General features: G+C 34.8%; 1 protein-coding gene across 1 annotated transcript; it reads right to left on the bottom strand.

Annotated features, from left to right (window-relative positions):
* Nucleotides 1-939: 939 nt before the first annotated feature.
* LOC137399828 (DC-STAMP domain-containing protein 2-like) lies at nucleotides 940-23,639 on the bottom strand. The gene is made up of 14 exons (XM_068086064.1): nucleotides 23,456-23,639; nucleotides 21,966-22,142; nucleotides 17,322-17,447; nucleotides 16,478-16,642; nucleotides 14,954-15,130; nucleotides 13,884-14,020; nucleotides 10,374-10,528; nucleotides 9,276-9,460; nucleotides 8,130-8,372; nucleotides 6,017-6,148; nucleotides 4,901-5,152; nucleotides 3,903-4,075; nucleotides 2,830-3,015; nucleotides 940-1,955 (listed from the first exon to the last, which is right to left on the bottom strand). Exons 1-14 carry the CDS (start codon nucleotides 23,553-23,555, stop codon nucleotides 1,659-1,661), a joined length of 2,505 nt encoding a protein of 834 aa, XP_067942165.1. The 5' UTR covers nucleotides 23,556-23,639; the 3' UTR covers nucleotides 940-1,658.
* Between the last annotated feature and the right edge of the window lie 115 nt (nucleotides 23,640-23,754).

Genomic DNA, 23,754 nt, shown 5'->3' with positions numbered 1-23,754 from the left:
AAAACTCAATTACTAAAGCCAATCATGAGCCAAAATTTTACTGCCGTATGTAAACCTGTTTGGGAAAAAAAATTTTGCTGCTCGGTTCTCATATAGATTGTTTTTAGTTTGCTTTTTACATTCTACAATTGTTTTTGTCTCTTTAAATTTATAGAAATGAATATGTATACATATTTGAATTATTATTATTAAATTTCTGTAAATGAGACACCCCAATTACTCACTTTGCTTTCTTTACGAACCCGTGTTAATTTTGCGTAACGCAACTCGAGTTCATCAAAAACCCAGGCCGAGTTGTACAACACGGCAACTCGAGTTGTACAACTCGAGTTGTGAACGCGCAAGGCGAGGCACTGTAAGGCGCCATAAATAAAATATTTACAGACATATAAAATATATACAAACAAATAATTACAAGAAGTGTAAAGTGTTGGCCCGGCGTCCATCACACTACTACTACCACAAATATACATTCACCATTCAATCTTCTTCATTATTCATTTTATTTATTATAATTACTCGAACGAAAGAACTGTACGTACAGTTCTTTGCTCGGATTTTCATTGCCTCATCATTCATTCATTGCTTGGCATTCAGTAGTTGCTTCTAGCAGTAGTAGTAGGAGCAGTAGTAGTAGTGTAGTACTAGTATATAATTTTCCACATCAAGCGCGTTGATTTTTATGTGTACTCGTCTTCGCGTGGTCGGGTGAAGGTCAGAACGGCGAAACGCTGTGATTGGCTGTTGGTACCGACAAAAATCGTTTAATCGTTCCAATGTAAAGTGGGAGTCGGTGTCGGCACCCATGGGTGAAATGTCGGAGGTACCTGTCTGAGTCGGGGTATTGGCACCTAATCGGAGTCGGTGTCGGCCAGTGTAAACGCACCATCAGACTTGACCGTTGTTCTAACGAAGGATAGAGACTGTCTTCGCCTATGATTGCTAGGAGCGAGATAAAGTATGTTTATTTACGCCATTGGCAATTGATGCCTTTTTGGCAATGTTACATTCTCACAAAGGCTGCTCAAATATGACTAGCAAAATGTCTAACATATTAATTAATATGTCCAAACACAATACGTATGTACAAAAATGTAAAGAAAAAATGAAAAACATAATATAGTGATTTGTATGTAGTAGGGCAAAAGAGAACCTTTACTGTCAAGTTTCTAGGATTGACATCATATCTTGGAGATATAATGGTAAAAAGCCCAGTAAGTGTAAGTATAATATAAAAATAGTTCAATCGCTGACCCATAATGCATTGCAATGATCAAATTATTTGTGAATATATGGAGACACGAAGTTTATAATGAAACTCATTTGGAACGTAGTGAATGTTGTCTGCAAACCGAAACCCTGGCTACGTACTTGAAGCTATGCAGTGACCTACATGCAGTAACCTACAGGGGCCGGTGATGCTGCTTCAATCACTCAACAAGTACTCTCTACAGCCTGTGTATAACTATGCGGCTCTCTTCCTGTTATTCCTGTAAACGAATGCTCTTGAGTCTGTCTCTTTCTCGATTGCTGTCATTTGCACGCTCTCCTCTAGAATAGTATCATTACTGCCTCCATTAAGGATGATGTCAATGTGTATATATAGCATTCGCTGACTATCTGATACTGTACATCAGCTTCGAGGTCAAGAGTTGAAGTTAGTGATCCTGACGACCTGCATACAACCACGAAGTCCTGTTTCTGGTATTCTGTCGAAAGAAAGCTCTAGGGTTCTGTCTATCTCCAGGTTGATGAACTGCTGTCATTTGCATGTCCTCCTCTGGAATGGTGTCATTGCTGTCACCAATATGGTTGCTGTCAATGTACGCGTAGTATTGACTTACTATTTGCTCCTGTATGTCATCTTCAAAGTCTGAGTCAGTCACATGGTCATATGTGAGATTTTCTTCAGGGTTACAGGGACATTTGCCATTCAGCGTTATGTTGAAGCAGTCCTGTAACACAATGAGATGTCAAAGTAGCTATTGGGAATTATATTTTAATTTTTTTTTGATGCCCCAAAATTTCGATCCCCATTTCAGATAACTACGTTTTTGAAATTTCGTATATTTTTGTGATTGTTTATTTAATATGCCAGCCTTTTAATACATTCTTGATTGTTATTATAAATTTAAAAATATTTAATCATCGTATATATAGCATTTCAAGTCTGGTGAAAAAAATACAGCCAGTTTAACTTTCACTTTTTTAACCATAGAAATTTACTTCACTTCTCTTAAGAGTTTGAAGCTTATAAGTGGCTGTTTTTTCAGACAGTCAGCAGGTGGATGTTTGAGAGGCTGGTTCTCAGAGGACCAGACAGAAATTTGAAATCAAAATTTGAATGAAATCGGCCAAGAAATGTGGAAATGCGCAGCATTTATCTAGGCTAATACACACTTGCCTGCAAACACCACCACACGCACCACACATGTGCATACCACACACACATGCCACACACACATAACACATACATACTCTACTCACACACCACGCACACATCCCGCGCACACACTACACACGTGCACCACACATTTGCATACCAATCACGCATGCCACACACACATAACACATACACACACTACCCACAGACCACACACACTCTCCACACGTACACACACACACACCACCACATACACACACTCCCCACGCACACACACACCCCACGCACGTACCCTACGCACACACCCTACGCACACACCCCACGCACACACCACAGACAATGACAATGTAAAATTTATTAATATAGATTAAATTAATTTTAAGGCAGGCTCAAAGCGCTCTTCTATTAAAATATAAGCGTTTAGCCTGAGCTTTCTAAATACTCACGTTACAGAAATAACTATTACAGTCATGGCACCAGTTAAGGTCATTAATAAATAGAAGTTCTTCACAGATGTAGCACTCCTCATGGTCGTCAGGTTTCCCTTTGCAAAACAGTGACTTGAAGTCGTCCACTATATCTTTCACTGCTGTTATATTCTCATTGTCCTGTCTTTTCACCATCAGGACATCCTAAAGGTTAACAACGATGTAAACAAGCTATTAATCAAATATATTAATTGCTTGGCAGAGTTGTCTTTCTTTGTAATCAAAAGCTTTATTAGACTGACCAATCTTTGATACATCACAATGAGACTACAGCCTACCCGTTACTCAGTTTATCTTAAGATTATAGATATAGCAAATTATTTCAATTATTAACTACTCAATGTCTGACCTAATAATTCCTGGCCTTAAACTAAGACATTTGCTCTGTGTAGAATATTGATGAAGGACAAAGGATTTCCCACAGATCCAGTTTTTAAATCGTTGATGAAAATCGTTAAAAAAATCAAAAAAGAATTGTAGAAAAAGGAGCTACAGTCAGATGCCTGCCTTTCCATTGTCAAGAACTGAACCCCAACCTGTTATTTGGCACCTTAGACCAGTGAGTCGGAGAAGGTTGAACGATATCAGTATACATAATAAGATTCATGGTTTGCTAATAGCAGCAATATATACACATCTTATCCTTATTATTTCTGTCCAGAAAGCTGACCTTCTAGGATTTAATTTGCTGTTTGCAAGTCGGTAAGCTACAGAAGGTTAAACGATGTTAAATCTACATTTGATTAGTAGAAATGTTTTGTAGAGCTTAGGTAAGCATAATAGAAGTAGTTTTACAAACTTTATCTTCATAATTTTTGGACAAAGAGCTGATTTTCTAGGAATTAAATCACTATTTTCGGTTGGCAAGTCACTCAATAGAATGAGTGATATCATTTAATTAAATAAATATTTATATTTCAGTAGAGTTTGGTCTCCGATTTATAAAGAAACTAGCTAAGCACTAGCACATTTTTAACGCCTAGACTAACTTCAGAGCCTTTTTACAGAAATCTAAAACAAAATACGACTACCTTTAGCTCTTTGACGATGATCACTCTTCTTCTTAGCAACTTCCTGTGAAGATATCGAATTCTGTCCTTTTCTCGTTCAGGATAGAAGTAGCCGGCCATGGAATGGCGTAGTCTGAGAGTGTAGGCATGCACCAACACTGTGAGGCCAAGGAACAAGTACAGCACTCCAAGCCCTTGCAAAAATATTTCAAAATGTAACCTTCAACTATGTTATACGCATCATCGGACTACATATATTCAAATTTTGCTTGTATTTACATGAGAACATAGCAACATACAACTTTTACCACATGTGCAGGTGAGATATGATTGCAAGTAAGCGATAAAATAAAATGGAATTTTTAACTTATTTGTAATAATTCCACATTACGATTATCAGTGTCAAACTGTTTTAAATTGGAAAATAAAAACTGTTCCATGTTTGCGTTAAGAGGTTTAGAAAGATTAAAACGTACTGGAAGAGTTATCAGTTTTGTATTACCTGTTGTTGTTTACAATTATCTAAGATTAAAATTATCTAAGATTAAAATTATCTAAGATTAAAATTATCTAAGATTAAAATTATCTAAGATAAAAATGCTTGTACTGAAAACCGAGTGATATTTTTACTCAACATATTTTTGTGTCTACTAACAATATAAGCACGCTGCATCGTGGCTTGGATTTAATAGCCATGCAAAACAAACCATAAAGGTTTATGAAATAAGAAATACTGAGCCTATATATTAACTGTCAATAGCACAAACACGAATGTCTATCAACACAAAACACAATGCACATGTGTTGCAGACAATGCCAGCTTTATTGAGCATTCACCATAGAGCTATTCTCAAAAAGATATATTCTGTGTAATTTTTCAAAATGTCAACCGTGTACGCTTGCCATTAAAAAGACTAGAAAGCTATCGGGGAACTTGTATATGGGCTTCATGAAACATTTAAAAAACACGAAAGACAACTCTGTCATAAAACTTTTATGCAATAGCCTATGTTACTTACCTATTATATGAAAAAGGTTGGGCTCTGTAGCATTTGCAGCACAGACTCCAAAGTCTATCGAGTGGTCTATGGTGGAAGATACCTGTATGTTACCAACTAGCCGTTGCAAAAATGTAGAAAGAAGACCACCATCTGCCACCTCTATTCCTACATCTACCTTCTCATTTATGTCTATAGTGACACCTTGGTATTGGTTTGTGAGAGTTATCATCTCATATAGGAAGTAATCAAAGGCCACTATTGCTGCACCACCTGTAGACATACACATCAGGCTTGGCAAGTCTCTTATCAAGTACTAACAACTACCGCACGCAGCGTATAAACAGAGTAGGAAAGTGCCAGAATAGTGCAGATGGGAGGGTTGCAGACTTATGGTTGCAAGACTTGTAGTTCAAACCTCATTCACGACAGTTTTTGATGATGGAAGTTGATTTTTTGTACTAGTACATAACATCCAGCCAATTGTGCACACTTCGAAAAGTTTCACCATTCGTGTTAATTTATTAGGTGTTTCAAACAAGTTGCTAATGCTCTGCATGTTTCTTCACTTGATGGAACTTTGAGAGCACGAGTTACTTTCAATAAACACTCTATTTTTGGTTTATGTAAAAAGTAATACTTAGATTGTTTAAAGCATTTGAGAAATTAATAATAAAAATAATTGAATCTAGTTCGTGCTACCAAAATACTATCAATAGTCTAAATTCTTTAACTAGACATAAATTATAAGGCATTTTAGGAAGTGCCCGCACTGTCTAGCTTAGAGAGGAATCAATGCTTTTAGGGACATTCGGAGTCTATTTATCTCTTGAACTTAATCAGGAAAGCACTAGAGCTTTATTCTTTTCTCCTTTTCATTGGCTATTTAAACAACAATTGTATTGCAAAAGGCTGTTACCAAAGTTATACAAAAATGAAACGCCCCAAAAAACCATCCCATAAGTTACATGACAATATTTACTTACTAACAATAGTTAGAAACACTACAAGGAGTAGATTATAATATATACTCACTAATAACAGACAGAAAAACTGCAAGGAGTTGATTATAATATAAACTTACTAACCATTATTAAAACATTGCAAGAAGTAGATCATAATTTAATATGTACTTACTAATAATTGTTAGAAACACTGCAAGGAAACCTGTGCAGAAGGTTTTTTTCTCAATTCCAGAAAGTCGCCAACTTCTCTTATCCGCTATTTGTTTCCTCTCCTTTGGTGTGAGAGGCAAGAGTGCCCATTTTCCTGTTTGAGAAAAAATTAACCAAAGTTTACTGCAGCTGTACCAAAAGTGAAGTATACTTGAGAAATTAACATCTAAACTTTCTGCCATATACCATCTAATGCCGAGCCTTTTTTGGGTTCTCTTTAGGCTGCGAGCAAAGAGACATAATTGGCGTGATTAGATTAATAGTATTTTAAATTCTTGTTTAAAGAGGCAGATAGTATGAAATGTTGAATGTTAGCAGGATATGATATATAAAGTTCGTTTCTGGATTATTAACAGTTTTAGTAGAGTTGTGGCTGATTCATCATCCCCAGTTTTGAAGATTACAATTTTGCTAAAAACCTTGATTGCTATTTTTATAAATATGAGCAAACTCAAACAGCCCAATTTTCAAATAGTAACAACAAATGAGAACAACAAAACAAAAATACAAATAAGCAATTTTCAACTCTGATTGATCAATACAATTACTCTGAATATTCAAAATGTGAATTGGTAGCTCAGTTGACTATAGAGGTAGGTAAGCTAGGTTTTATAGGTTCAAATCCCATATTGCTCAACGTTTTTGTCATCTCCTTACTAAACTGCATTTAGTAATGGCCCTGACGCCACCTAGGGGTAGAAACCTCAAAAACTTTTTAGGTAAAACCTGGAAGAGCATTACAAAAACACATCCAAACTTTCAATCAGATTGCTAATTAAAAATTTGTTTCTACAGAGAACAAAGAAACAAATAAAGACAATTTATATATGGTATATAAATCTCAAAGCTTGTGTGAATGTATGTATGTCCTATGGTATGTCGGACTATAGTTAATAAAAACCTGGCATTAAAATCTCACAAAGTGCTGGATTTGAACTCATGAAAACTACAACTGCGGGTTTGTAATCCAAGTATCTTACCACAAGTCTACGGCGGCTCTTACGCTTCACAGCTCCTACTCTTAACTGTATACACCCTTTTCCCGATTTCACAAGCTTAATTAGGTTTTAATTAAAAGTCTATAGACTCTATTAACTCTGTGAAACACGATGCTTTTTTATCTTTTCTTGAAATCCTATTTCCGGTTTTCGTAGGGTTTAATTTCTAAATCGGTTAATACTTTTCACGCGGACATTTGTATTATCTGGAGGAGGAATAGCCTTTACATTCTCTCTTCATTTGGTCAGACAAAGACAGTCCGATATCTTATTTTTACATTTGTATCAATATCGACAGGTTCGTTATATACAAAGTTTTTATAGAAAGCTTTTGTTGAAACAGCAACCTTTTTTACACACACACACTTCTATGAACGAGTTCATATCATTAATTCAACATATTCAGGCTTTTTCTTTACTCAGTCCGTATTAATTGTATTATTACCGAATCATCTTTTATTGTAACCATAGCAAAACCGACTTAATTTAGCTATTATTTGCTTATTACTTCACATTTACATTTAAACACTTTTATAGTTGTTTCATTTTGTTTCTTAATTTATTTGACCTGCACAAAACATTTTCCTCATGATATGAAATTTGAAAGGTAGTTGTTTGACAAAATTTGAAAACCTTTACAATTGTTTTATTTTTTCTCCTAATTTATTTAAACTGCACAAAACATCTTCCTCATGATATGAAGTTTGAAAGTTGAAAGGGCTGGGTAAGAAACCGGAGTGGCTTAAGACGCTATACATGTAGATCTTAGACTATATTTTACACACTACTTCCTCTTACTCAAACAGCAGAACTTTAGTCAAACTACAGCGGTATCTAGAGTTGTGTATGCTTGTTGCAATATTAGGCTAACTCCAAATATAAATAGTAACGGAGTGCTGCCAAATAAAGTAGGTATTAGCTTGAGGAGTTGCAACCTTTTTAAAAATGCTAAAACAGCATATGGATTTAGGCAGGAGATTGAAATTGTAGCAAATGCACTTATGTCTTAAGAGGACCATCTAAATGTATTTTATCACATAATTGTCTATTTTTATGTAGGATTTCAATACAACATACCCTTACGACAACGTTTGGTATCGACAGTAACAAATCCTTCAGTAATATAGTTGTTATCATGCCTGTCCTCTCTCAGGTATTTCCGGAGATATGAGTATGATTGTATTACCACAAGAAATGTGGCCAAGGAAAGAATCCAGTTGACATATTTTAAAATTTCTTTTATAAGTGAGGTCCGATCCTCCAATTCCTCTTTGAGCCATTTGACAGCTCCTCCTGCTGACGCATTGGTGCTGACTTCACCTAGAAAAATGATTATTCTATAACTACAATGAAATTTACTATGCAGGAATTATAGGCTACCTACAGACAAAAGGTACATGTCGACATCTTTGCATACAACACTAAATGAGGAAAATGCAAAAACATTATTTTAAAAAAAAATTACATTTCTAGTTGCTACTAACAAACATTAAGCTCATATCTGTTCATCTAACAGCCAATCAGCAACAAAACATGTATATATATATATATATATATATATATATATATATATATATATATATATATATATATATATATATATATATATATATATATACATGTACATTGTATATATACGAGTGACTGTGGCGTAATTAGTATGTAATAGGGTCATTTTCAACACTTTGAAAAATATATGTTAACCACAAATCTTGAAACTAGTGCAGGAGATAAATTTTCAGATTATTTTCATTTATATTGCATCATTACACCAGTTTTCATTCTGCTTAGAGTTACGATATGTTTATCTGTGATTGACTGAGTCGTCCAAAAGACTTTCATATTCATATACTCTCTTCACTTCATCAGATTACAATTTTAGTTTTGTATCTTCTACATCAGAGAGCAAATGATTTTGAATCAGCTACACTCACGGTTCTATAAAAGCAGAACCAATTAAGAAAAATCATTCAAAGCCACTGAAAGATGTAATTTGCAACGTGTAAGTTAACAATATTATAGGAATAAATAGTAAAACATGTAGTAGGATTGATGGTATACGTCGGTATATTATGTCACTCTTTTTAAACTTGTAAGAATTTCGATGCCATCCATTACAATAACAAGTACCGCCATAAACAAACTTGGCAAATCAACATGTCGGGCAATAATAATCATCAATGCTTTTATAAATTGTCTCCTCAATGAGTAAGCAAATCCCACCTTCAATTGTGTCCTTCAGAGTGATGTTTGTGCTGAGTCCTTCGCTGAGAGCTTTGAGCTGTGATGAGAGATCCAGAAAATCAAAGCTAGATTCTATGGTGTCACAAACTCCGCCCACCGCATCCACTGGCTGACATATAGAATCATCCACGACTTGAAAGCAAACTTCCCGTGCCTGAGGATTGCTGCAAAACATAAATTTGTGTTAAGAAATCAAAACTATTCAGAAGCTTTACAATACTGGCAAATGGCCAACCTGTCACTGTTTTATTTTTAACTTATACATTTATCTTAACATTATACTTTAAAATATATAAGTGCGATACTGCCAGTAAGTTTACCAAAATGATAAAAATAGATCAATGATGCTTTTGAGCTTAGTCATCTTTATGGATGACAAAAAGACAAGCCATTTTTTGCTAAAATTGCAACTTTTTAAAATGGTAAACGAAGCATCTCCTTACAAAAAGCTTACAAAAATATACCACTAATAGCACAAGTATATTAAAAACATATTATATCATGTGTTAAAACCTTCTTAAATTGCTGCAGACAATTGTGGTTTATATGAGCAATATATAAAGTTACACCTAGGCTGTTGGAACAGAAACGCGTTTACATAAACATAGAGAAAGAACACCTGATAGCAGTTATTATTTGGTCAATGAATATTCGAAACAATTCAGTTTATTTTAGCAAAAATTCTATTAGTTAAAAGTGTACAAACAATGGCAAACAGTTTGCTTACAGGGGAAATTTGCACTGAACAGGAACAAAATTTAGATCTGCATACGGAAGGTTCAAGTACGCAACAACAAAGTAAATACACTCAAAAGGCAAATGCTGATTTATATTTTGGATGTTAACAGATAAAACTAAAGGACTAAAATGTGTAATTGAAGTTCAGATCTCCGATCTGGTCCCAGTCATTATCTTGTGTATTAGTTGAGATATTGCCAGTAATAAAAGCAGCCAGCACCTGCTTCTAGAATTATTATTAATATTCACATCTCACAATTGCTAGTGGGTCAAACGCAAACAAACATTCAAGTCTTCAAACGAACATTCAAGTCTTCAAACTGAGAGGTGAGATCATACCCGCCAGCATCACAGTTTAGTCTGTTTGCTACGCTGCCAGTTCCACAGCTAAAACTTTCCGCTGCCTCATCGACAAACTCAGCGCAGTCCTCGGCTGCCTTGGCCATTGTGGTTTTGCAGGTACCGAATGCTTTGTCTAACTCACTTCTGCATTCCTGTCAAAATCAACATTTACAATTAAACCAGAAATTGCTATAAAAAACTTACCACAAAGTAAACTGCTAAAAGAACCCAGTTAGTTTTAATAGACATTCTACATAGGGCTGTGTGCAGATAACTCCAATCTATGCAGTAGCTTAACAAGGTAAGGCTAACAGTTGTGAATGCTGAGAAGTGGTGCTGACCGTTGGCCTGAAATATGGCTGCCGCAATATTTACTATAATATTTATTGCAGTAAGAGCCGTATCTGTTTGTTTTTCACTTTTGTCTTTCCAAAGCCATGGCTCATGATTAGGAAAAAAGATTCCATCATACAGGATTAGAACTCATGACATTCGGCTTGGTGAGCTGTCATACTAACACCAGTGCTAATCATTCATCATAATGGATGCTAGGATATACATACTTGCGTACATACTTATTCTCTGTGTTTTATTGGCACACCTGATGACCTCTCACAGCACACTAGACTGCCGAGGTACCAGCCTACCTGTCTGAAACCAGGGTTAGAGAGATTGGGATAAAAAATTGTTTTAATGGAACTCAAGCTCATGTCAGTCAGCTGGTTTGGTTTGATTTTTATTGCGTAATAATAACATGACAATATGAGTAAAAAATACACAGAGTAGCAATAGGACATGCCAGATAGCCAGAGGCTAGAGTCAAGGCAGCCCCAGCAAGCAGTAGGAAAAGAAACAGAATCAGCGATAAGCGCACACTCCGGAGCACCAGAGTCAGGAAGGACAGTCCCAGGACGCCCACAGGCGCTCTACCAACTTCGCCTTCAGCTGACCCGGAGCAGAGCCCGCACAATCACTCAAAAATTTATTATATAATTTCATTGCACTAAAAAATATCGATCTCTGTCCCTTAGAAGACAAACACTTTTTCAACTTTAATTGATTTTTACTTTTTAAACGGGTATCTTGACAATGATCTATCATAAAATCTTGCAACTCTTCCATGGGGAAAGAATTTGTTAAAAACATTAGCAGGCGATACTGGAATAAAATTTCAATTGGCATTATTTTTAAAATTTTAAAATTTTTGGAAACTGTTTGATTTGGTTTAAAATTGAGTATTATTCTGATTGCCTTTTTTTGCATGATTAAAAGTTTGTTTAAATCAGTTTTGTTGCCGTGGCCCCAAAACTCGATTCCATAAATTAAAAGAGAATAGAAAAAACTGTAGTACAAATTGATCATGGTTGATTTGTCTAGGTAGGGGCGAATGAAACGTAATATTAGTAATATGTAATTAAGTTTTTTGATGAGACTTTGGATGTGTTTTTTAAAAGTCAAGTTGTTGTCTAACGTGATACCTAAAAATTGAGTCGAATCTTTGATTTGTAGTTGAGAATTGTTTAAAGAAAGGCTTAGATTATAATTTTGAGTGTTTTTAGACGGATTTTTGAAAACTACTTGAAATGTTTTACTGTTGTTTAAAATGAGTCTGTTTGATAGGCACCATTCATTAATAATATTTAATTCCTCTTGGAGTTTAGAATTATCTGTTGAAAATATATTGGTGTCATCTGCGAATAAAATACAATCCAAAGCAGGTGCAGCATTTACTAAGTCATTTATAAAAATTAAAAATAAGAGGGGTCCTAAAATTGATCCTTGTGGGACACCAATCGTAATTGCCCTCATTTGCGAACAATCAGTATCTGTTTTGGTAAATTGAAATCTATTTTGGAGATAACTTTGAATAAGAGAGGAAGACTTTACACTAAAATTGTAGTAAAAAAGTTTGTCAATTAAAATTTTGTGATTAATCGTATCGAATGCCTTTGAAAAATCCAAAAATACGCCCTGAGTTATATTACTTTGATCTAAATTAGTATATAAAAATTCCATTAGACTGTTTATTGCTGTAGTGGTGCTTTTACCTTTTCTAAAACCAAATTGTTTAGGCGACAAGATGTTATTGGTTTCTAAAAAATCCCGTATTTGCAAAGACAAACATTTCTCTAAAATTTTTGATAAAGCAGGAAGAATGGAAATGGGCCGGTAATTAGATGGATCTGTTCTATTTCCTTTTTTAAATAATGGAGTCACGCGAGCTATTTTTAAACAATTTGGGAAATTAGATTGTTGTATAACAAGATTTATAAGATGTGTTAAAACTGGAATTAGGACTAGTTTATTTTCTTTTATTGCACGGAGAGAAATCCTATCATAGCCGGTTGCTTTAGGAAGACTGAAAGAATCAATTATTTGCAGTGTTTGGTAGGGGTCAATTATCTGGAAGAGTAGATTAGCTGGGTAGATCAACACCTTAACATCTGTACCAATTGACCACATTTCGGGTTTTTCGGAATAATTGTGCACCTACTTATTCTCCGCACTTTATTGACACGCTTGACAATTTCTCACAGCGCACTGGATTGCCAGGCTACTGGTTTTCTGCACAACTTCTGCTAAATTGTTAAATGCAGTTGTTCAACTGAATTAACTTCCTAGATTGCGCTTTTGCATTATAGATGCTTAGATTAAAATTACAAGAGGCTATCTAGATATCTGTACAATCCACTAATCTTTACTCAAAGACAATGAGATATTTTGAGTTTCATAATTGATTGCTCGCTATAATATCACATAACGTATAAAATAAAAATGTATCTATTTATTTGTTAAAGTTTGATACAAGACAAATATAGAATTAGTTTAATCAAAATGCTACTGTATAGAAGTATTGCACCGCATTGGTTACAATAACTTCGGTATAAAGGGAATGCAGACACATATTATTTGTATCTTAAAAAAGTAGCTCTTCAGAAATTGGACTTGATTAAATGCTCATAGCAGACTAGCAAACCCTGTAGCTTGTTTTGTGTTTGCATAGCAAGCTGAGATACTATTACTATACCCCATAGTAACTTAGTAGAGATTATGTCTATTTTACATGTATTTAAAAAGACTACAGATTTCTACCTGAATACGTAGCGATTGTTTCTATGGAAGTTGGATCGAACTGCTTCAGCCAGAATTTATTTCAGGACAAACATGAACCCCGACACACAACCAACAACAGATAAACACTTTATCTTGCTTGCATCATAACGCAAGGTATATACACACATGATTGGCTAACCTAGTCATACCTAATATAGCCTATATGCGGTTAGACATGATTTGTCCTAACAATATACCGCATCAACTTCTATATTGATGCTGACACATTAGTTCAAACCAAGGCTAAGAACCTCTCGATAGATATTAAACATGCTAAATAAATTAATCTAAAACTAGACCTAAATGAAGTGGAAAATATATTTAGAGAGTTGCGAATAAAATTAATATATTTAAAGAGATAACAACAAAAAGAGAAGCAAAGGTAGGTCTTACATCAGCCGCCTTGGTAAGCTCACTGGTAATGCGAGCCTGGATCCTTGAAAGTTCACTTGTAATGTCTTTGATTGGCTCTATAAAGCTTGTCAACACATAGGCTGAGTTCTTGAGCTGCTCCACAGTGAGTAGGAGACCTGAATCAACAGCCCAGGAGGCTTTATTCATGACTATTCTACACAATTAGACACCCTCCAAACCATTCAGCGTGACTGTATGATGACACTTGACGGGTGACTTATTTAGGCTTTAATTATAACCAGCTCTTGCTAAAGGTCAGTAATTATGATGCTAGCAAGGTTACAATAACCTTTTTAAACTAAAGGTTGTACAAATATTTGTATAATACACCTGTGAAATATTGTATGTCATATTGAAAAATACTGTAAACTAGTTAAAAAATAACTTTAATTGGATGATGGATAGTAGCTTGACTTTGCTTGGTGCAGATGTTTGCATCTATGAAAAATAGATGTATCCAGCATGCCTCTTTGTGGAATTTGATTTTCTATAGAATCCTATCCTGCAGCTTTCTGATATCTTGTGGTTTTAGTTCTATTGTAGCAACCAACACGAACGCATGATATCAGTATATAATTAGAAGCATCGTGACATCAGCTAGATATTAAATGCTTTTAAAACTTAAGAATAATTTCAAATTTGTTATAAAATTTATAGTATGCTTCTATAGCCTTTACCTATTATATACTAGCTAAACTACCATCGCTGCCTGAGTGGCTTTTTCCTTAAACTTATTCTCCCTCTATCTCTTCATCTTTCGTCTAGTAATATTTAGCTATGATATATAAAATACAGACAGCTGTTGGAATTTATACCTACATGAATTTCTGTTCCAAAGAAGATATCAACACTAACTAACCAGTAAATGCTACAGAGGGAAAAATTAGTACACCCTTCACATAAATCATGTGACTCATAGTGTTGCATGGCGTCAACAAATTAGTCATACACAGGAGGTAAAATAATGAACTGGAAAAATTTTTCTCAAGACACTGTGAGCTGCTTACACACTGAAAATGCAGTATCACACCTTGGTAGCTATTTCTTACCTTGATACAGTTCATCATATGGTTGGAGAGCGAGCTTGGCTATGTACGCCGTCTCATTAGACAATAACTCTCCGACACAGCTAGAAACTGAGGCTAGCTCCGTAACATTGTTGTTTATGTTAGTAACCGGACCAGCTAACAGGATCGACATTGCAAAGGTTGAAAACATCAGACGACCTGAAACAGAATTATTAACCATGATGAGGAACACTTCTATGGTTTATTAACAGTAAGGCAAACTTGTTTACAAAACCGATAATTTTTCAGTTTTGTAAGTTTGTAGCACCGTGAAAATGAGCAGTCAGTACAGGTTTTTGAACAAACTACAGCTGAAAACCTCTTTTTTCAATTCATCTAGTTTCTAAAGGTTTAAAAGTAATACATTGCGATGTTATGCACCGTGTCATCCACCTAACTTTGATGAAATCCTCCCTTGAACATCTAGCGTAATATTATAATATTATATAATAGTATAATAGTAATATATAATAGTGATATATATAATATTTTACTGATATCATGGTTAAATAAAAATTCAACTCCGAGCAAGCACCATTTAATGACAAACTCAAAAAAGCCTTTTAAAAGTAGCTTACAAATAATTGACCAAAACATCACTGTAAACTCTCTTAAAAAGCAGTTAAATCAATCTAAAAGTTGATTTAAAAAGTTTGTAGGTAGGAATGAAATCAGGCAGCGTTGCTACATACCAACTACCTATAACTTCAAGATGCCTTATTAAGCCACACTTGAAATGCTTCTGCTGACAAACTTTGCATAGAACACTAGAAATTTTAATCACATTGAGAGCTGAATACAAACCAAATATGTGTAGAATGAATGAGTAATTGAAACTCCTAAAGTAAACAAAAGTACTTTATTTTTTGCTCATAAATGGTTTGTTTAAAAAAAAACTATCGGTGAGTCAAATAAACATCATTAAGGGATAGACCATAAACATTTATCAAAAAATTATTTTTAAAATTCATGGTTTGTCTCCAATGTACATGGATGATATTAATACTAGAGGTTTGTAGTCGCTCACATTCTGCTTCCAGTTTGTTCAACTAGCATTTAGAATATGCCAACCTTGAAGACTTGAGGGTACGTGACAGTATCACATTTCCACGAAAAAGTTCAACATATGCACCGTATAAAAAGAAACATTTTTTGTAACGCTTTTGTATGTGCTACTATTGGGCACGGACAAAAATCCAAAAACTGTCAGTCGCTTGTTCAAAATAAGGCAAATCATAAGGAGGTTTACTGAACATTCAAAGCACAATTGCTACAATAAACATTGAATTGCTGAGAAGCTAGTAGGTCTATACATAACTGCTCAATATTATTGGAAGTAAACACAAGATAAAGTTATATCATACTTATGTTAGGAACAGGTATGTCATGATTGTGTTTTTTGTTAATTAGTAGCGCAGCCAGGGAATTGCTAGTTAGTACCCATGTGTGTTCATTTTAGTAGCAGTAGATGCAATAAACAAGATGGCCGCTATGTGTCAAACTCACCTGACTTTGTGCTGAGAGTAGGGATGCAGAGACAGACTACAGCCCTGCACTTTGTGCTAAAAGCCAGTCCAACAATGAGCAATAGTGTGATGATCGCTGCAAGCCCTCCTGCTACTTCCAGTGGGTACTCCAACGCAAACCTAAGTCCGATGAAAGCTAGGGCTCCTGGCAAACATGTCACACAGAGTGAGTGCTTATCCAAAGCAAGAGATATTCTGTACTATAATAACAGCTGTGTTTGTCCAAAGCCACAATGACAGCTGTAGGAAGAAATATTAGGCTGGGGCGAAATCAAACCCAGATATTTCGATCCCAGCTAAGCGCATTAACATCTGCGCCACGAAGAAAAGTTGTGCACAGACTTATTACACATGAAGATGTCTCATGGTCAACCAAACTGCTTTTGTACTAGTTAGTTTATTTAGCAGAAATATTAGTGAAACCTCTGCCATACTACACCGTAAGGTGATCGGCTACTTTCACAATGCCACAAAAATAGACTTGTCTGTAGCCACTGGACCCAGACATGTGCAGCCCGGACTACAGAGCAATAGTTTGTGAAACAATGTTCTTAAAAACTCACTCAACCTCTGCTTCAGTAAGCGAGCCAAGCATCATACTAAATAGATTACCTACACACAGCATGATTGACTGTTATCTGATAACAAAATCATTTATTACAATTTTAAATTGAAATATTTTGAGCTAAACATTTCACCTCGTAATACCTAGCTACTGTTATAATGTAATTTCACACTGTTCTGCAAGCCGCCATAATTAGTCGCTATGACAGCAGTGAGTAATAACAAACCCCAACCAGAGAATGTATAAGAATAGTTATTACCCAGAATGCATCCTGCCACAAATCCAACGACTCCCTTGAGCAGTTTGAATTGGCTCCGCTCAGTATAGACAACTTGGTAGTAGGCTTGTCTGAGGGCTTGCGTGTCTATGACCTTCCACCAATTTACTGACAAAGAAAGTATGTTGAGTCACAAGCGCAGCGAGTAAACATTAATATAGGAATTTAGTTTGCCTTGTAGTCTTGCTCTTGTCCACAAAAGGATCTTATTAGGAATGGCATCCAGCCAAAATTGCTCCTGTGCCAAATTCATTGCGCAGATGGTCACAGTATATTCAGTTCCAGGATAAATCTTGTTCAGAATAAAATTCTGTACAAGCATCAGAAAAGGAATAAATCTTGATAAATAATTAATGAAATTAAAAACCTATTGGTTGTGGCGACTGAGCTTTTGGAAATATGCTCGAGTCATTTGACAGCAAAGCCTCCTATTTTCTGATTTTTAGTTTAAAGAAACATGTTGCTTGTTTTTTTAATACTTTGAGCTACATATATAAAGATTGCAGCTAATATTTAGGTATGATACTTGAGTTTATTAGGGTTTGTAAAGCCATGTTTATTTGTCACTGTCACATAGTTTACATTGTTGTGATCCTAAATGGGTTGAATTATAGAAAAGTTCTAAATGATAAATACGTAGATAGGTAGATAAGTAGATAAGTAGATAGAGAGTTGGATGAATAAGTAGATAGATAAATACAATGTAAATAGATAAGTAGATAGTTAGATACATGTAGATAGGTAGGTAGATAGTTAAGTAGATAGATAGGTAGATAGATAGGTAGATAGTCAGCTAGATAGATAGATGGGTAAATAAGTAGGTAGTTAGATGGGTACATAGAAGACAGATAGGTACTTAGATGTTGTTATATATGATTAAAACTACTCCTATCACCTAGGCAATGCCAAGGGCCAGTACTAGTAGTTCTACATACATGTTCAGTTTTTACAAAATCCTCTAATTCACAAAATGAAATTGAAAAAATATAAAAAGATAATAAGAAGGACAAAAAAGGCTGCAATTACAGCTGTGATATAATTATTTTACATAGTAATAACTTCACAGCCCCACCACTAAAAATAATGAGTTGGATAGGCGTGCAAAGCGTTTCAGATAGTTAATTGTAGCTTCTGGTATACTTGGCGCCATCCTTCATATATACTGTATCTATACTTTCAGTATATACATCTATTTCCTTAAAAAATGTCTTTAGTAATAATTGTTTGAGGACTTGGACAAAACAGTTCTACAATGGCTGGTTGCTGCTAATAAATTGTTCAAAATACTCTCGATGTGATAGGTTGATGTTTCAACTGCGAGTGTCTTGAACAACTTAGAGGTTTGTATAAATTTGATTTTCATGTGTGCTTATTAGTATACCATTTATAGTATTTTTACCTATAGGAGATGCTCCCATGCGGAATGCCAAAGTTATGACCTCGCTGAGTCAGCTACCGAAAACTGTCTGAGTTCAGAGCTACTAATGTGAAAATATTATGGCCGAGGGAACTTGACTGTGCCGATTTAGAAGTCACCTCTTTGTTGCTTGCTTTTATATACTTCCATACAAGTTAATCACATCAAAGAGCAGTTAAAATTGCTCAATGGGATTCTTTTTAGAGTGCGTCGGTGGCGAGATGGGTGATTCAAAGCTTTTTTAAAATTTTGCTTGACATTTCCACAAATGCGATGGTGACCCAGTAGCAGACACCAAGGCCACTTATTTTTACAATGTTTTTTTGTTCACTTAATTTTGCTCATTTACTAAAGTGTGTCAAAAATACTATTTACGGATGCCTTATATACATGTATGTACATCTCTTGCTGCAGTCTCTGCCGGCTCGAGTTACAATTATTTAGTAATGCTCAAATACCTTTATTAAAATGATGCAAACAGGCAATGCAAATGATGCAAACAGGCAATGCAAATGATGCAAACTTTTCTTACTCATTTCTAAAAAGATTTGTGGTGAACATGAAAAACTATTATATATTGTTTAGGATTACTAACAAACACCATTTCAGAAAGATATTTAAAAGCAATTGTATAGTCACTTGTCTGTTCAACTATCAGCTAATACAAATCGCAGATTCAGTTATTTGATGGTGTAACATTCAACCAATCATGATCAACCAACAGACTATGACTAATGCGTATTGCACAAGTATGAAGCCAAAAATTAGGTTGATTCTCAACAGGATGAGTATACCTGTTTTAGCCTGAACTACGATTGCAATAATATGTGTACTACAGATTGGTAAGTTGCGAATCTCCGATGCAATATTTCTATTGTTTTCAATGTAGTATTTCCTTTGTTACAAAAAGTTGGTTACATGGTATGATTCAAAATGTTTTCACAGAAGAATGAAAGTAAAATCTTCCTAACATTACTGTTCCAACAGCTTTATCAAAAAGCCGACTTTGTTATTTGTTAAGCTGTACGCGTAAGTATACATTTCTATAACCAGAGGGTGTTATTAAAACAAGTACTATACAATAACATTGAGATGTTTTTATAAAGATTTGCCAATGTGATATCTGTTACTGAACTTTTCAAAGGCACTGCAGCTATTCTTTCTGTTTCCAATACCTGAGTGCTCTGTTCTGGCTTTCTTAGAAATATTCACCTTCATTCATCCGCAGTTCAAGGTGATTATAAGAAATCTAGATTATCAAAGTACACAGACAAGAACCGGTGATTTTGTATGTATTCTATAAACACACGATTAATTTAATAGTGGCTGCTGTGCTGAAACACGAATGACAAAAGAGTGGAAGCATACAGTACTACATAATGCTATAGCTAGGGATATGCGAGTGTACTATGTATGTTTGGTCAGACAACTTCAACAAGGTGACAAGAAACTGTAAATATTACATTTAGTTACTAGACTTCTAAAACCATAGAACCTTCCGGTGAACAATGAAGGTAGAAATTTTGTCTCTTACTGTACGTCTTACTATTCAAACGCCATTTTTGCAATGCATTAGCTCACAGGTCTATCAGATATTGGTAATAACAGTGACACCATTAATAATCAGTCTTCTCTCATGGTAATTATACATAACCTCTATATTCAGGCATGCGTAACTTATACACAATAACAAAGAACTGTTGTAGGCAAGGTCTGAGCTCCAAGTCTCCGTACCGTTGTACTATTGGTCATAGTCTAATGTGATGCAGAGATGAGTCAATTCCACTTGACCAACACTGTCGTCAGTGGAGAGGAGAAGGTACAGATTATGGAACCATGAAAACATTTGGTTTATTTGAGGCTATTGAGTAATGTAACCGGCATTGCTCAGACAACGTGTAGCAATTTCTTTTTTTTAATTTTTGTGATTTAAAACTCTGAATAAACTAATTAATTTTGATAAGGTAGCAATGTTGTAGAACTATAAAAGATAGAAGTGTGTATGAAACGGGAGAATACTTTGGTTTAACCTTTTAACGGTTAACAAATTTGTAAATAAATGATGTCTAAACTTCAAAAGTTTTGATGGTTTCATTGTTGGGTATTTTTTACAGAGCAATCCACAAAATACTCCACCAACATATGTTAGTTTGGTTCAATGTTTTAAGAAAATTTTTTTCTTACAAAATTTTCGTGAAATGATGGGACATCAAAGATTGAGTCTATAAACTTAAGACCACTTGGGGTCGAAAACTAACAACGATATATGGCATAACAACTTTCATGTAAAGAACAAATTATGGAACTCAACCGACTATTTGAGAGAAAATGGATATAACGAGCACGATTTAAAAGCTAAAATACTTGTATAGTATTTTGTCTCTCCAATAGACAAGAGTTTGCACTGAAAGACTAGATTGATGCGACTCTGAGCACAAAAGCAACGAGAAACATGAATCAACCCAGTTCCTCTGAGCACCTCAGTCAAAGATCTATAAGGAGTTTATACACTACTCTTCAATCTATTGACTCATTATTGTGTGTCATCTGAGCCATAAAAACGCCTCATTAGACTAGGTAAGAAAACGTTATCAATGGTTGCTTTCTCGACCCTTTTCTGTCTGAAATATCTATGCATTGGATAGCAACATACTTAACTAAAAATAAGTAGGAAAAATGATTACGTCTTGTCAATTTAAAACACAAATGCAAAAGTTTTGGTCCACATAAATAGACTAAACCACTAATATATCCTATGAGTTATTTGTGTCATTTTCATGTTTTATCATGAATCTATGTATATAAATCTCAGTGTTTGTCTTTTTGTACACACTATGTCCAGTTGAAGCAATTGAAATCAAGCAACGAAAAAACTGTATTTCAGAGGATTCTCGGAACCTCTCATTTACATGTTGACAAGCAAACCCAATAAGCTACGTGGGATACAATGAATTCATTGGGCACATAATAATTATCTGGGTTAAAAACGCATAGCGACTCTGTGTTACGAGCAGCATCACTAAAGCTTGCTCTCATGGCTCTTATTAGTAAGCTTACTCAAATTAGTCAATGGCAACTACATTACCTGCCACCGTTTATAAGCTGTTTTTTAATACCCATGCAAAGCTGTGCATTTGTCTAGTAAACATTTATACTAAAAGGGATCTTTTATTTAAAATTTAATGTGAATCAAAACTCTTTAAACTTACCAATTTCATCACTGGCCACAAACTCATCCACTCTATCGTGAGTATAAACTGGACGGCTCTTCGGTGTTGGAGGTGGAAATATGGAGCTCGTACCATCTTGTATTGGAAGAATATTTCGTCTTGGAAATATTCCGGCTTGCTTAGTACTAACATTAAATCCAATTGACCATCCATTGTCTACAAATTATAATCAATACAAACAACTATCAATAGATCAATAGCAACCATCAATAGATCAATAGCAACCATCAATAGATCAATAGAAAATTGGCAACTTGAAATATGCTCGTTTTACATAAAATGAGATAATAACGATCAGAAATTTTTACAATAAATATTGAAGGGAATCTTGCGTAATCACCATCCATTTGATAACAAACCAAATTTTGAATATAAATTACCTTTCTACGGCCTTTCTAGCTACTCAATATGATTGATCTTTTACAATTTACAAGGTTTCAATATTACTGATGGGTCCTTCATTAATGTATATTATTAAATGTTTAGTTTAATCTAACCAAATAACAAACTTTAAATTCTTAAAAGTTTCACATAATTTAACTTAATTAATTTCTGCCCTATTTGTGTATGTGTAAACTTTGTTGCTATCCGCTTTGTTGACAGTAAAAATAAGCAAGTATAGTCAATGTGTGTTGACAGTCATTTCATCCCAAGAAATAACTATGGATCAAATATTCAATCTGACAGAACCATCCTATCTTACTGGCAAACCTCATTCTAATGAGATTTGCCAATGAGAGTCAGATGAGTATTGAGCTAATGAAAAGCTAGCTTTGACCGCATACAAGAGTATCAGTTCAAAATATAAAATAACTATCAGTACTACGCTGTAGAACTGGCAGCAATTAATACTTTAGGTGTACTACTTGCCATAAACTTATCCTATTCACCAATTTGACCTCCAAGCTAATACCTTAGAGGTCAATTTTAACTTATTTATAAAATTAGTTACCTCTAGCTTATTTGATATGAAATATCTAACAGTTTTTAGATATCATCCAACTTGTTGAGATGGTACTTGATAGTCTTGCTGTATGTTTGCTGTATGTAGGATTTTTCATTGGCATCAGTAATCATCAACAAAGTGGTGTTTATTATTATATTATATTATTATATGCCAACAGAAAAAAGCATTAAAAGATAGAAATCAGGAATTGAGTGAGTTGAAAAAGTGTTTTAAAAGCTGGTAATATATGATAGTATTGCAGAGTGAGTCAGTGTTGGTGTGACACGCTTGTCTGTTTTTATTACCTAACTTGATTCGACATTTGCTGAACACATTTCGATTGAAAATCAAGAAAAGTGAATTTTTTAAAAATCCTTGAATCCTAGCAACAAAAAGAACCAAACAGGAAGGAAGTATTGCGGCCATATAACACTTGTGATTAGTTAGTACTTATTCGTCTAACAGTCAATGTTCAAAACAAAGAACGATTTTCACAATAATAGAGTTCTGACAAGTGACTTACCTAAGTATTCTACGTTGGTGAGAATATCCCCAGATTTGAGATCTATGTCTGTATCCAAATCCTCCCTCTTTGGTTTGTAGGCATGCTGAGCCTGAAACATTTTAGATCACCAGAATTCCTTTTTCTGTTTCTAATCTAGTGTAACTTGAACGGTTTCCTTTTTTGTAGCTAGACCTAATAATGGTTATCTCTAACTAGAGCTCTGGTCACGAACGAATGGTCTAGCTAGTAGTGTTTACCATCGACTACCAGCCATGCGTGACACTGAGCTCAGAGTTCACACTGACTCAATGTGATTA

Source organism: Watersipora subatra, chromosome 7 (genome assembly GCF_963576615.1).
Source record: "Watersipora subatra chromosome 7, tzWatSuba1.1, whole genome shotgun sequence".
Taxonomy (NCBI): Eukaryota; Metazoa; Bryozoa; class Gymnolaemata; order Cheilostomatida; family Watersiporidae; genus Watersipora; species Watersipora subatra.
Note: the sequence above shows the minus strand (reverse complement) of the source record. Positions and strands in the feature narration are given on the sequence as shown.